Below are 14,927 nucleotides of genomic sequence, written 5' to 3'. Positions count from 1 at the left end.
TTGCATACTACCAGGCAGATCCATTATGCTCTTTTATAAATTTAAGCTTCATTATGGAGTTTCAGTGTTCTAAACACTAAATGTTTAGTGTTTCCTTTTCCTGTATCTCATAATTCTTTACTATTTCATCACCCCATTTTGTTACTCAATGATTCCCAACTATTCTAAAAAAGACAAAAATAAGTGGAAGAACGACAGAATCGTAAAGGCTTGATGGGACAGTGAAACAGGCACAGTTTAGTTTCTGCACGGCATTACTCAAAGTACTATAATATCTTTCCAGAAAGCAGAGAAGACAGGAGATAATATCAGTATACCTTTAGTGGGATTGTTCGACTTAGCAAGTAAAAATCTAGGACATACAACTGAATTTGAACTTCAGATAAATAACAAAATAGTTTAAGAATGTCCCACAGACATTAAACACTTAAACACACTAGATTCTAAAAATGGTGGTGAAATTGATCTCTAAGTGAAAACCTCAGACTTCAGAAACTCATTAAAAGAAAAAAAAAATCAATGAGTACACAACTAATTCATTACCAATGACAAAAATAAATATATATAGTTGTCTTATCCAGGAATGACAAACATTTCACAATAAGAACTTGGGCAATTTCATTTTGTTAATAGAGCTTACAGTATTCTTTCATGTGGTCTGATATTTGAGCACCAAAACTAACTTGATTAAAAGGTTTTCAAAAGATGTTTTAGTACTTAGTAAATTAAATTCTTCACTGGGCTTCCCTGGTAGCTCAGATGGTAAAGCGTCTGCCTACAATGCAGGAGACCCGGGTTCGATCCCTGGGTCGGGAAGATCCCTTGGAGAAGGAAATGGCACCCCACTCCAGTATTCTTGCCTGGAACATCCCATGGACAGAGGAACCTGGTAGGCTACAGTCCATGGGGTCGCAAAGAGTCGGACACGACTGAGCGACTTCACTTCACTTCAAATACTTCACTAAGATTTCTAATACGTTTGTTCCTCACTATTCCTTTATTTTTACCTCTGTAAATTCTTCATAAAAATGACTTAACAATTACAAATACACAAGGTCTACCAGACCCAGATGATAAATGACAATGACTTTTACCAAGTAGACTAGCATACCTAAGTACACTTAACATGAATTCTTGTGACTTTGGGAATTCTAGTCAGACTAGTCACCTAAAATATCTTTAGTATCAGCTACTACCAGAAGAAATTATCATGTGTATTATTCGCACTATCTCAGGGCCGTTTATCATTTTTTATCATGGCTCTTTGGTGCCTGCCATTCAAACCGCAAGATGTTGACTGTGAACAGAATCTATTCCATTCACTTTATGAAGACTTTCCAAAGCAACAATAAAACAGTATCATCAGACAGTTGATTTTATAAAATATCAATACAAACAATGTCCTAAAAATGGTCCTCTGGCACTTTGTTCTTGTATTCCTTTAAGCTCATGCCTCTACCTAAAAGCAACTGTGTTTGTGCTTCCAGTTCTCACCATGAACAGAGTGGGAAGGGGGCAACCTATCACATGGTCGCTCCTGAAGTCTGTTCTCACCTTTATATGTTTGTAAGGTGGTGGCTTCTTGTCATTCTTTCGATCTTCCTGCAGCTGTCTTAGCTCTTTTTGGGCCTTCAACTCCTCAAACCTTGCTGCAGCTTCCTGAAGAGCTAAGAAAACACAACACAGTCACTTTCTCTCTGGGTAGAGTGATTTTGCCTTTTCTCCATTATAAGTTGGAGAAAATTCATGTTTTAGACAAAAATCTAAGACATACATACAATTTCTATTTTCAAGTAAGTCACAGTCCCCAGGGTATTCATATATGGCATTAAAATAAAACATAACACATTACTCAATGGCCCTATATGGACTACCAGTTTCAAAGGAAAATTTAAAACAAAACAAAAACATAGTTAAATAATCTGAAAAAGCTCACATATAATATCTCCTAACAACAACCAGGCTGCATCCACTCAGCAATGTCACTGCCTAGAACCCCAATTCTTTTCCTCAGACCCCAATTTTCTGCTTCCACAAATTACGTGCCTCATAGGTGTCCAGAAAATATAGTGTGTTCCTTTGGAAGAAATGAAACTTTTCTTTTTCTTCCTATCTATTCTCTGGAACACCTAGCCTACTCTTCTTCTAAAACTCATTCTGTAAATATCAGTGGTTATCCCAATACAGCTTCCTAGGTGGCATCAGTGGTAAAGAACCCGCCTGGCAATGCAGGAGACAGAAGAGACTTGGGTTTGATCCCTGAGTAGTAAAGATCCCCTGGAGGAGGGCATGGCAACCCATTCCAGATTCTTGGCTGGAGAATGCCATAGACAGAGGAGCCTGACAGGCTGCAGTCCATGGGGCCACAATGAGTCAGACACAACTGAGTGACTAACACACACACACACACACCAACCCTAACACAAAGACAGATCTTCACAGCTCATCTTCATTCCAGTCCTGTACTTTCATATGTTTAAAAGACTGGAGTATCTGAAAAGTCCAACAAAAACCCTAAGAATCTCATTCTTCTCCACTTAAAATTTTAATTAATCACTCTTGATTCAGGTTAAAAACTCTGAAAAGAATTCCAAAATTTCCCAGTTTCTTCTGTTGCTCTCGCCATGATCTGTCAAAACAATAAAGAATATCTTCCCTCTGATCCACCCCTTCTTTCTCCATTTCCTCATTACCATCCAGCAGTTTATGTTGCCTGCAGTTGTTCCCTCCTTCCTTTATCCTATTATTTGGCATGTGCTACCTAGCTGATCTACTTACTGTCTAAATAATCTGAAAAAGCTAAATACCCATCATCCTCTCCACCCCACGGACTAGTCCCTGTGACAGTCACATCATCTCTGCTTCAAACTACTAAAACAGCTATCTCATCGACATTTCTGGCTATATAGCCTCTCACTTTCCATGGTCCTGAAATTCTACTCAGACTGAGACTTATAAAAATCTATTCTGACCATGTAACTAAACTACCTTATCAGTAAACAGTGGTACTCGCCCAACCCTACGCTTAAACTCTACCAAATACTTAGAGATCACTAACTCATCATGTTAGACTCAAGGTGCACTTTTACATACGCTGTCTTCTTGTTACATTTTAATGTAACTTTTTCATAGTCAGTGTAGTGGTTAAGAGTGTGGATTCTGAGGTCCAACTGCTAGAGTATGAAATCTTCCCATATCACTTACTGGCACAGGGACTTTGGGCAACAAATTAAACTTCCTTTTGGCCATGCCATGTAGCTCGTAGGATCTTGGTTCCCTGACCAGATACTGAACCTGGCCCCTCAGCAGTGAAAACACATTGTCCTAATCACCAGAGAATTTTCCCAATTTAACTTTTATGTGCCTCAGTTTCCACATTAGAAGATAAAGATAATAGCATCTAACTTATAGGGTTGCCTCAAAGATTTAAAGTGGGAAAACAAACTTTGAATAGGGACTGGCAAACAAAAAATGGTAATTATCTTGAAAGCATCACTTAAGAAAGAAGTCATCCACGACTTCCATACTGTCATCCTCAGCACTGTTTTGCATGCTCTTGGTTGGCTCCCACAGCATAGCATGCACATTTCTGCCACAACACTCTCAAAGAACGACCATTTGACTGTGTCCTCCCACAAAACCTTGTGTTCCTTAAAGGCAGAGGCATCCAGCCAGCCGAAGTTCAAGGCATAGAGAGCAGAATCACAGAGCTTCAGCAGGCTCAGATTTGCAATATTTCCTACACTCCAACTTCAGCCCTAGCCTTGATGGTGGCCAGCTCTACACAGGCAAAGATGTTGGTCACTTGGTCCTTGACCATCTGAGAGTCTAAGGCTCAAGACCAAAACTCCTGTACTATTAGTACTGACAGCCCATATCTGCACAGAAAGCACATTCCAACAGGTAAATGAGGACCCTTGAAATAACAGGAGGCAAACAAAACTTCTGTCAAACTTGTTCCTTATGTACATCATCTTCATTCCCCATCTAAGAAGTTCTACCTGCTTGGAATCTCTTCACCTCATTATGTAGACAAAATATTACACATCACTGTCCAAACATATTCAAATAATAAGAGATACCTGTATTGCCTTTTAAAGGACAGCTAAAGGAAGAAGCTAATTATCATCGATGGGATACCAACTATATGTGTTGCAGGCTGATTTTTATATTATCTCACTGAATTCTCAAAGCAACTCTTACTCATTACATAGGGAGAGATATCGCTGTCAGACCCTCCTGGCCTCAAAAAAGCCTCTTCCCCTTCACTGCTAGGCCAGCTTAAAAAAAAACTCTTGATTTAGAAAATGTATGTGCTTTCACTATCTTATATTGTTCTAAAATTTTGGTTGAATTTCATTTCTTCTTAACAACAACAACAAAAAAAACAACTCTCCTTGGAACAAATGTAGCTCTGCTAGAGATTCTGGTCCTTGCCAAGCAAACTGAAGTATTTATTCTATAAAACAGTTCCAAAACTCCAGTACTTACTTGATGGGATGCTGATAAAACAGGATTGATAAGAAACACCCCTTAAGGAAATTCTAGTTAAGTAAAGGTTAGCTTCAAAAATACTGATTTATATGGGTCAACTTGTCTGCAAAATTCTATAGCTGCAGCCACATACTGCTCCAGAGGGTAGAACACAGCTGCTAATAGACTGTATATAAATTCTAAAACATTTAATTCAAACAGAGAGCAGATACTCAGGCAACAGAGATCTACATTGGCCTAAGAAACAAAAAAGATAAAGTTACCTTTTTTGTATGTCCCGTCGACTCCTTTGCCCATCTTATCCTTGCTGCTCACATCCCCCTCCATGTAAGGAAAGACTCGGGCCTGGTGAGTCCACAGATAGTCATTAGACCCAAAGAAGAGCACAGGGAACTCGCCTACATCATGTCTCATCTTGTCAATATTGGAAGGTACAGCTCGAGGATGGCAGATCTCAGCTGGCCACCACCTGGAAAATGTAAAAACAAGGAAGAAAACCTCTAGAAGGCTGCAAGGCACTAAAAAGAATCCTACTTTGGAGAGAGGAATAAAGAATAGCAATGTCTCCCTAACCTACATTAATGTCTGACCCAGGGCATCCTTACAATATAACTAGAGAAGAAACAAGCAGTATGTGCCAAAAGCCTGGAGAGGCCGCCCTCACGCACATGCTCACAGACCCAAACATATGCCCTCAGATTGCTGTTCTACGTCAAGGAATGTATAATAGGAAGTAATTAGAGACATGGACAAAACTTTACGACTATAGTGTTCACTGAGGAATCTGAAAAAATGAAAATCTGTAAACAATTTAAATATTCAACATTAAGGGAATGATGGAAGTTGCTGTGGGACACTATACAACAAAATATAAATTGGCCTTTAAAGAGGGCAACTTTGAAAAATTACTAGAAGTATACAAAAATGGAACCCCCCAAATAATACCCCACCCCCATCAGCTTGGCAAAGCAAGCATATAAATTACAACAACAACCTTTAGGAAGACAATGCTATTCTACTGTGAGAATGCGGTAAATAAACTCCCGTGCATATATACCAAGAAACACAGACAAAATGTTTATAGTTCAAACATGAGAATACATAAATAAATAAATACACCACACTGCATGTAAACATAAAGGAACACTCTGGAAGAGTGAAATACAAATGAACCGAGCACTGCACTAACCATAATATCTAAGGAGCAAAAGAAGAAATAAAAAACCATGCTGCAAGAAAATACAGCAACAATTCCTTTATATAAAGGACTAAAACATATAGAATCAAACACACATATGGTAAATGTATACAGTCAGGCAAAGAAAAAACACAAAATGCAGTACTGCAGTTACTTCTAGGGATGGGGAGAGAAGATTCAGATAGGGGCAGAGAGGGAACCTCAAAGGTGCTATTTTTTTAAACTGGGAGGTACACACACAAGTATTTCTTTAAAATCATGCATGTTATTATATTTTTTGTGCACTCAACATCATGTGAAATTCCGGGCTGGATGACTCACAAGCTGGAATCAAGAGAGCTGGGAGAAAAATCAACAACCTCAGATATGCAGATGATAGCACCTTAATGGCAGAAAACGAAGAGGAACTAAAGAGCCTCTTAATGTGGGTGAAAGAGGAGACTGAAAAAGCTGGCTTAAAACTCAACATTCAAAAAAGATCATAGCATCCGGTCCCATCACTTCATGGCAAACAGATGGGGAAAAAGTGGAAACTGTGACAAATTTTCTTGGGCTCCAAAAGACTGCAGCCACAAAATTAAGAAACACTTGTTCCTTGGAAGAAAAGCTACGACAAATCTAGATAGCTATTAAAAAGCAGAGACATCACTTTGCCAGCAAGTCCATATAGTCAAAGCTATGGTTTTTTCAGTAGTCATGTACAGATATAAGAGTTGAACCATTAGAAGGCTGAGCACTGAAGAATTAATGCTTTCAAACTGTGGTGCTGGAGAAGACTCTCGAGAGTCCTATGGACTGCAAGGAGATCAAACCAGTCAACCCTAAAGGAAATCAACTCTGAATATTCACTGAAGGACTGATTGATACTGAAGCTTCAAAACTTTGGCCACTTGATGCAAAGAGCCAATTCACTTGAAAAGACCATGATGCTGGGAAAGATTGAAGGTAGGAGGAGAAGGGGATGACAGAGGATGAGATGGTTGGATGGCATCACCAACTCGATGGACATGAGTCTGAGCAAACTAGGAGATAGGGAAGGACAGGGAAGCCAGGCGTACTGCAGTTCATGGGGTCACAAAGAGCTGGACATGACTTGGTGACCAAACATCAACAATATGCAATACAAGTAATTTTAAAAAGAAAAAGCAACACATACAACTGGGTACAAATAACAATAGGTCAGTTATCTTGAAGGTGCATGTATTGGTGTGTCTGAAAGTAAATATGCCAAAATGTTAGCGATGCATCTTCATTGTTTGTGATATTATGGGTTTGTTTTCATTAATAAAGCTTCTACAGATGATATATAGTTTAGTATATAGTTTTTTTCTTTTATGATGGAAAGTTAATGGGGGAGTGGGTAAACCTTCTTTAATTAGGCCATTTATTTAAAAAGTTAAACACAAGAAACACAGGCTGGTGAAAGAACTGTCAGTCTCCTTCATGCTTACTCACCTGTATCTTCCAACTTTTACCCAGACAATTTCTCTGTAATGTGGCTTTTTGCCTGCCTTACAGTCATTGCAATACCAGTTTCCTTCAGGGATATCAATGTTCAGGCATTCACGATGAAAAGCAGCAGGGCAAGAATCACAACACAGAAGGCTGCCTCCTGTGGGAATCAAAAAATCTGGCACTCAGAATCACAAGGCTGCATACAAGGACCCAGCTGAAATAGGTTTTGCTCAGTTCCTAACCAATTATCCTGCAGCCCAGGGCTTGGTAATTTAATTAGTTATTTACAAAGACTTTTACATAAGAGTATTCCCTCTCCAATGTACTTGAACCATACCCCTGGGGATCTGTTAAGAGTCACAGCAAATCATGAGATCTTACTGGCAAAATTAGGTTAGGGCAATGAGGGCAGAAGTAAATCCCTAAAAGTCATGTATGTACACAACCCGCCTCCCCCCCAACTTCTTCATTAAAAGACAACACATTATAAATAAATATCAATGATACACAATGACCAGAGTATAAAGAGCACAAGCTTTAAGTGATATCAGATTTGAACTCTAAGACGTATCAGTCTGGGGAATTCACTTTCCTTGCTGAACTTTAACTTCTTCAATGGTAAAGTATTTTCTGCAATGAACACTAAATAATCATACCTATCTGAGAACTAAATAAGAAAATTAATTGCCCCACAGTGCCTGGCACATTAGTAGTCTCTATAAGGTCAGTTCTTTCTCTTTTTTTTAAATTACTTTTTAATCATTTTTTGTTGGGTTCTCTCCTAACACCTTAAGGGCCCTTTGCAGAATAAACTTTATAAATGCATAAAATTAATACAAGAACATAGAATAAAATGAACAGAATGTTAGAACAAGACATTAGAATTATATACAGTCCTCTGTAACACACAAATAAGATCTAGCAGTAGTAATGACTGGACACAAGGTTTCAAGATATCTATAATAATATCTGATTTTTACTGGTGACAGAAATCACATGTACTACTGTGATTTTTTGCCTGAACTTCAGTTAGACATGAGATCTCCCCTTTCCTGCTAAGTTTTCAGATACCAGATTAATTATATACATTGCAACGAGAATGAATTTTCACTTCTTAAAAGATTTTTACTCAAAATGACTCAGTTTACATATCTGAATGTGAAACATCATGGTTACAGATAAAGAATTTCAGGTAAAGAGATTTCACGTATACGTAATATGATAAATGCCTTATTTATCTCATGCCAGAAACTAGCATGTTCAAACACGATAGACTCAAACATGTAATTGCAAGTTTCATCCTGAAGAGATAATGAAGGACAAAGCCATAAGCAAGGTATACATGTGCATCTTCCTGGTTTAACTGTGCTTCTTTTCCCACATAAAAATCTATGAAAAACTTACTTTTGTGACACCATCCTCAAATGATTTCTACTGGGCCTTTCCTTTTCTCAATAAAACAAATTTTGGGGCATTTGTTTTGTTGCGTCCAGAAATGTGCTTTTAAGACCCAACTCTGGCTTCAACTAGAGAAAATCTTCTGTTTTGTACACTGGAGTTCAGATTCAGAATAAGGCTTCATTTCATAAGAGGTTCTGTTGCTACAAAACAAGTTTCCAGAACTTGTTTATTTAACACATATAAGCTGTACTCTATGCTCTCAAAAGTCATATTTGGCTATCCTTGTACATTTTATGGAGAGGGCAATGGCACCCCACTCCAGTACTCTTGCCTGGAAAATCCCATGGACGGAGGAGCCTGGTGGGCTGCAGTTCATGGGGCTGCTAAGAGTCAGATATGACTGAGCGACTTCACTTTCACTTTTCACTTTCATGCACTGGAGAAGGAAATGGCAATCCACTCCAGTGTTCTTGCCTGGAGAATCCCAGGGACGGGGGAGCCTGTTGGGCTGCCGTCTATGCAGTTGCACAGAGTCGGACACAACTGAAGTGACTTAGCAGTAGCAGTAGTAGTGCATTTTATAGATGGTATAAACAGTCAGCACAAGACATAGAGTCACATGAGTTTAACCACCCCAATAATGGAATACCCTCTAGAAAATTCCTCTCTATGCTTATGTATCTGCTGAGTCAAAATTTAATAACATGCTAATTACATGGCCTTTGTAAAACAGAAAAAAAAATCCGCCTTTTATTCACCTGATATTCATGACAACTACAAAATATATACAATAAGGCATTTGAATTAGGGCTTCAAAGAAGGCATGGGAAAAAAAGTCTGGATTGAAGAATAACCAGTGATGAAAGGCCAAGGGTGGGAAGCACAACAGTTTTGCTGGGAAGGACGTAATGGGATGAGCTAAGGGAGGATATGAAAAGAAACTGACAGGATTACTCTGGGTGATGAATGGGAGACAAGCAGGAGGATCTGTCTGGTGGGAGTAAAGGAAACACATAGGAAAAAGAGAGGAAGAAAAGAAGGAAAATCACATGAACCATCTTAAGAAACCAAAAGATGAAAAGATGGTATTTGGTGCAATAAGGTAAAAGAAAATAAAGTGTAAATAGATTCTTGAATCCTAGTAATAGATTACTTTCTAATTTATGATTTACCATATTATTACCCTAACACTGATAACCACCTTCAGTTTTCTCCTACACATGGACAAAAAAAAAATGACTTAAGACTACTCTTTCCTTGTCTTGTAACAGCAGGATAATCTTAGATACTCAGGCCTTTTAATAAAACAGTTTGCCAATTACATGGCCTTGGTAGAAAAATCTTCCAGGAACATGTTATAATCTTGAAAAATAAGGAGATTCCCAGCGAACTTTTGTTGATATGGGCTAAAAATAGTATTAATTCATTAAAAAGTAACAATGAACCTATTATGTTAACATTAAGTAACACTTTAATGGATAACTTGGTGATTGTGAATAGTGCTGCTATGAATATTGGGATGCATGTATCTTTTCAAATTAGAGTTTTCATCTTTTTTTGGACACATGCCCAGGAGTGGGACTGCTGGATCATATGATTAACTCTATTTTTCGTTTCATAAGGAACGTGCTTCAGAAGATAAAGACTCTGCCTGCAATGCTAGGAGACCCGGGTTTGATCACTGGGTCAGGAAGATCCCCTGGAAAAAGAAATGGCAACCCATTCCAGTATTCTTGCCTGGAAAAGTCCATGGACAGAGGAGCCTGGTGGGTTACAGTCCATGGGGTAACAAAGAGTCGGACACGACTGAGTAAACATTCTATGCTGTTCTCCATACACCAATTTACATTTCTACCAATAGTGTAAAAGAGTTCCCTTTTCTCCACATTCTCTTCAGCATTTATTATTTGCAGACCTATGATTTTGATCAATGGCCATCATACTTTTTTGCAAATATTTTTTTACTTGAATTTCTTGCAAAATGTGATCTGGTGAAGAAAATCTGGTCTCTCACAAATGAACAGTTAGAGAAAGGGTACTGTAATTCTCCTTCTTTGATACTATACACTAAAACCTCACAGGGTAAACCTTAGTTGGTGTCAACTCTGAAACTATAACAATAAACTTTCAGTACTATTACATTAAAATTCATTGATCTGTCTTGCACTTTGAATGGATCCTTTACATATGCCTGGTTTTTTAAAATCATGCATTGTTCCTATGGAAAATATTAGTTAACTGAGTCTGGCAGATCTTCCAAATATTTTTAATACTTATTTCTATTTATTTGGCTGCACAAGGTCTTAGTTGTGGCACACTGGATCATCAATCTTCACTGTGACATGTGAACTCTCAGTTATGGCATGTGGGACCTTGTTCCCTGAAGAGGGATTGAATTTGCGGCCCCTGCACTGAGAGCATGGGACCAACAGACCACCAGGGAAGTCCCAGACCTTCCATATTCTGACCTGTTTCATTACATACTACTAAAATGTCACATTTATTAGTGTCACCGTGATCTCATCAGTAAATACTAGGAAGTCATTAAGCTCAGAGTCAGTAGGTATAGGTTTTCCAAAATTCTAATTTCCACTAAAGAACTCAAATTTTATCATTGGCAACACTTTGTCAGTTGTTTTCCCTTGAATTGACATGCTCATTTTTATCCATTCCAAGAAAATATCTGACAAATATCCAAGAATGAAGAGCCATGGTTTTTCAGTAATTTTTAAGACTAAAAATGGTGTTCCACAAACAAGGCAGGTAGTTCAGATTGCAACTCAATTACATGAATGCTTAACTTTAGATCATGATCAGTATGCAACAGAACTGCTTTATGTATACCTAAAACCACATCTATGTGAGAGTTGATATTTAATAAACTTTACTTACTTTTTGCATCACTGATTCGATGGACGTGAGTTTGAGTGAACTCCGGGAGTTGGTGATGGACAGGGAGGCCTGGTGTGCTGCAATTCATGGGGTCGCAAAGAGTCGGACAAGACTGAGCGACTGAACTGAATTGAACTGAACTGAACTTACTTTTTAAAATCAAAGACATTGTGGGACTTCCCTGGTGGTCCAATGGTTAAGCCTCTGTGGTCCCAATGCAAGGGGCCTGGGTTCGATCCCTGTTCAGTGAACTAGATCCTGCATGCAGAACTAAAGAGCCCGCATACTGCAACTAAGACCCAGTGCAGCCAAATAAGGAAATAAATATTTTTAAAAACTAAATAAATAAAATCAAGGATACTGTTACATGAAACTTCCATGTTTTTACTGCAAGTGGGTAAGTGACACAGAACACAGTTACTGCTTTTACTTGTACAGTTTAGAACCACCACCTGGATTTGTGTTAAGGTGTTGGTAGTTTTACTATTGGCTATATACCACCAGTGCAAATGTCAACAAAGTAAAAAAGGCAAGTAACATCTAGGAATTATTATGAAAAGAGCTATGATGTCATGAAGGCTTCTGAACGTGTCTCTGGGTCCTCTCCACTTCCCAAGGATTCATGGCTCACATTTTCAGAGCCACTGCTACAGCTACTATGTTTTCTTGGGTACTCATTACTATGCCACAACTTAAGACTGCCATCACACAGAAACCACACTACTTTTGAAACCATCTCATACTACTTATGTAATTAAAAACAGTCTAGTGCTAAAGCTGTTTTATCTCCCCATTTTCATGAAACATGGAAAAGTTTTGGAGCCTGCATTTCAGCCTCTCAGACAGATGTCTACCTTTTCATTCTAAGAGACAAGACAATCACAAAGCTAACATGTCTAAAACCAAATCCAGCACAATCCTTTGTGCAGTAAAATATCCATAACTACATAAAAATTCCATTTCTACCCGAATGATTGCATTTAATACTCTATTTATTCTATATTAGCACCATAACTTAAGGATGTATTGATGCAAACCCTAGTCATGTTACATAAATCTTAAGAGCAACAACAACAAAGTCCTGATTGACCATTTTCCATCACATAAAGCAGTCATAAAACTTTTTTTGGCTTTAGCACTCTTTAGTATATACAAATTTTTCAAAAGGGATGCTAATTCAAATACAAATGCTGACTCTTAAAAATTAATCCCTCAGAATGTTTGCAACCAGTCAAATTTTCATGCAATTGTATCACCAGTAAGTAGATCTTAAGAAATAGAAAAGTCAAGAAAATTGTTTCCCTCAAATTACTAACCAACAAATTTTAGTCAATTTGAGAAGGAAATAAAAAAACTAGATAAAAGGATGTTGGTACCACCCTCAACACTAAAAATTAGTAGAGTAATATCCTTAAAAGTTTTAGAAAAAGAACAAGTGGCCAACAATCTTATAGTAGCCCAATGTATGCTTCTAGAACAGAGGTAAAAGTTGAACAGTCTCAAGCAGAGAAACGCAGGCCTCCTGGGTGCTTCTCAGAAGTCTGGCCAACTAAGAGAAAAATTGAAATAAGGAATTCAGAACTATAAGCACCACAGTAAACAGACTGGTGGAGTACTAAATATTCCACTTAATGTAACTAGCAAAAATCAGGCTGTGTTTAAGAAGGAAAATATTGATTCTGCTCTAAATTAGAAGTAAGTATGTTTTAAGTAGGGGGTGTAGGGGAGATACAGATAAAGGCATATAACTTATTCTTCCTTCATAGAAAACTTTATAGAAACTAATATATGTTATAGTGAGGAAATATTTAACAGAAGTTCATAAATTCTTTTACTTTCCCCTTATTTATTCCCTTTTAAATATAAAATTGATTTTAAAAAACCACACACAATCACGTAACACCAACTTCTAGAGCTATTTCTATCCAAACTTCTGCCCCTTCTACTTACTTATATGCACCTCTGTCTGGAGTGTTATGACCTAATATTAAGCAATGTTTTTTTCTGATATAGGACTTGGGGCTATTCAGGGTTTTTAAAATTTCTTATTTACTTCCAATTTATTTTTTACTCGCCTCCACCTTTACTGAGATATAATTAACATATAATATTGTGTACATTTAAAATGAACAACATATATGTACTTGATATGTATATATACTGTGAAAAGATTACCACAATAATATGAGGTAACACATTCAATACCTCACGGACTTCCCTGGTGGTGTGGGGTTAAGAATCCACTTGCCAGCGCCAGGGATGCAGGTGTGATCCCTGGTTCAGGAAGATTCCACATGTCGTGGGCCAACTAAGCCCCATGTGCCACAACTACTGAAGCCTGTGTGCTCTAGAGTCTGCACGCTGCAACTGTTGAGCCTGTGCTCCACAACAAGAGAAGCCACTGCACCACAAGAGAGCGCAGCATGCAGCAACAAAGACCCAGCAAAGGCAAAAATTAAAAACACCTCAAACAGTTACAATTTTAATCAGTGTGTCTGTGTGAATTTAAGATCTGATTTCCCAGCAACTTTCAAAAATATAGTATCATTAACTATAGTCACACACACACACACAAAAACTATAGTCACAATATTGTACATTATATCCCCTAAATTTATTCATTTGACAACAATCTCAAATTTTCCAAGAATGACTTTGTTTTTCTCTTAATCTTTTTAATTGTTTCAACTGTTTATCATTTTGTTAAAATTAAATCATTATTCAAAATAACAAAAAAAAAACTTCTCCCTATTAGGGAACAAAACCACTATACTGTTATCAGTAATTCAGGACATCATTTCCCAATATAGTTTCTAGTGGCAATGGAAGAAAACTATATATTTGTTGCAATTTAACACTGCTAAATTAATCTCTCTTTACACTATCCATACAGCAACAAGTTAAGTCTTACCTTCAGAGCACACAAAACACCAGCTAACATTAACATGCTCATGATTTCGGCAGCCACGCCTAGGGGTAAAGTGATTAGGGCAGATGATGCTATTGGATGCAAGGATCTTTGACCCAGCAGCCAGGCAAAAGTCATTGGCATGGTATGCCACTGGGCAGCGGACACAGCGCATCAGTCGACCTAAAAATACAAGAAGCAGAAAAACCAGGGAGGGACAAAAGAAAAAGAGATTAAGTATAAAGACAATGTGAGTGTAAGTATAAAAGCAATGTTATTCAAGTCTATTTGCTAGCACTGGGAAAATGACACAAACAAATGGAAGCACTACTAGGTCAAGAGATCTTAAACACTCAATTCTCTATGAAAAAGCTGAGATGGAAACCATACAACAAACAGCCTTAAGGAGTCAAAGACACCACAACAGTAAGCAAGCCTGCTTCAGCAAGGATAAGCCGTACTCAAACCGCTGTCCTGACTCTTTGGAAAATGGAATCAGCTGCAGACTAAACAGTGGTGGTACGTGTGTATATGATCAGACTAAAAGACCAGATAGTAGAAACATTAATGGTTGCTTTT

At 37.9% G+C, this 14,927-nt stretch overlaps 1 protein-coding gene across 10 annotated transcripts in view; it reads right to left on the bottom strand.

Annotated features, from left to right (window-relative positions):
- The window catches only part of NSD1 (nuclear receptor binding SET domain protein 1), a 153,510-nt gene that overhangs the window by 21,734 nt on the left and 116,849 nt on the right, over positions 1-14,927 (bottom strand). For all 10 annotated transcript variants that reach the window (XM_061423058.1, XM_061423055.1, XM_061423061.1 and 7 more), the window contains 4 exons: positions 14,352-14,531; positions 7,148-7,304; positions 4,758-4,963; positions 1,555-1,667 (listed from right to left, as the gene is read on the bottom strand). In XM_061423058.1, coding sequence (XP_061279042.1) covers positions 1,555-1,667; positions 4,758-4,963; positions 7,148-7,304; positions 14,352-14,531 — 656 coding nt within the window. The remainder of the gene's footprint in view (positions 1-1,554; positions 1,668-4,757; positions 4,964-7,147; positions 7,305-14,351; positions 14,532-14,927) is intronic.

The sequence above is a fragment of the Bos javanicus genome, chromosome 7 (assembly GCF_032452875.1).
Source record: "Bos javanicus breed banteng chromosome 7, ARS-OSU_banteng_1.0, whole genome shotgun sequence".
Classification (NCBI taxonomy): Eukaryota; Metazoa; Chordata; class Mammalia; order Artiodactyla; family Bovidae; genus Bos; species Bos javanicus.
This window is presented reverse-complemented; position numbering and strand designations above follow the sequence as displayed.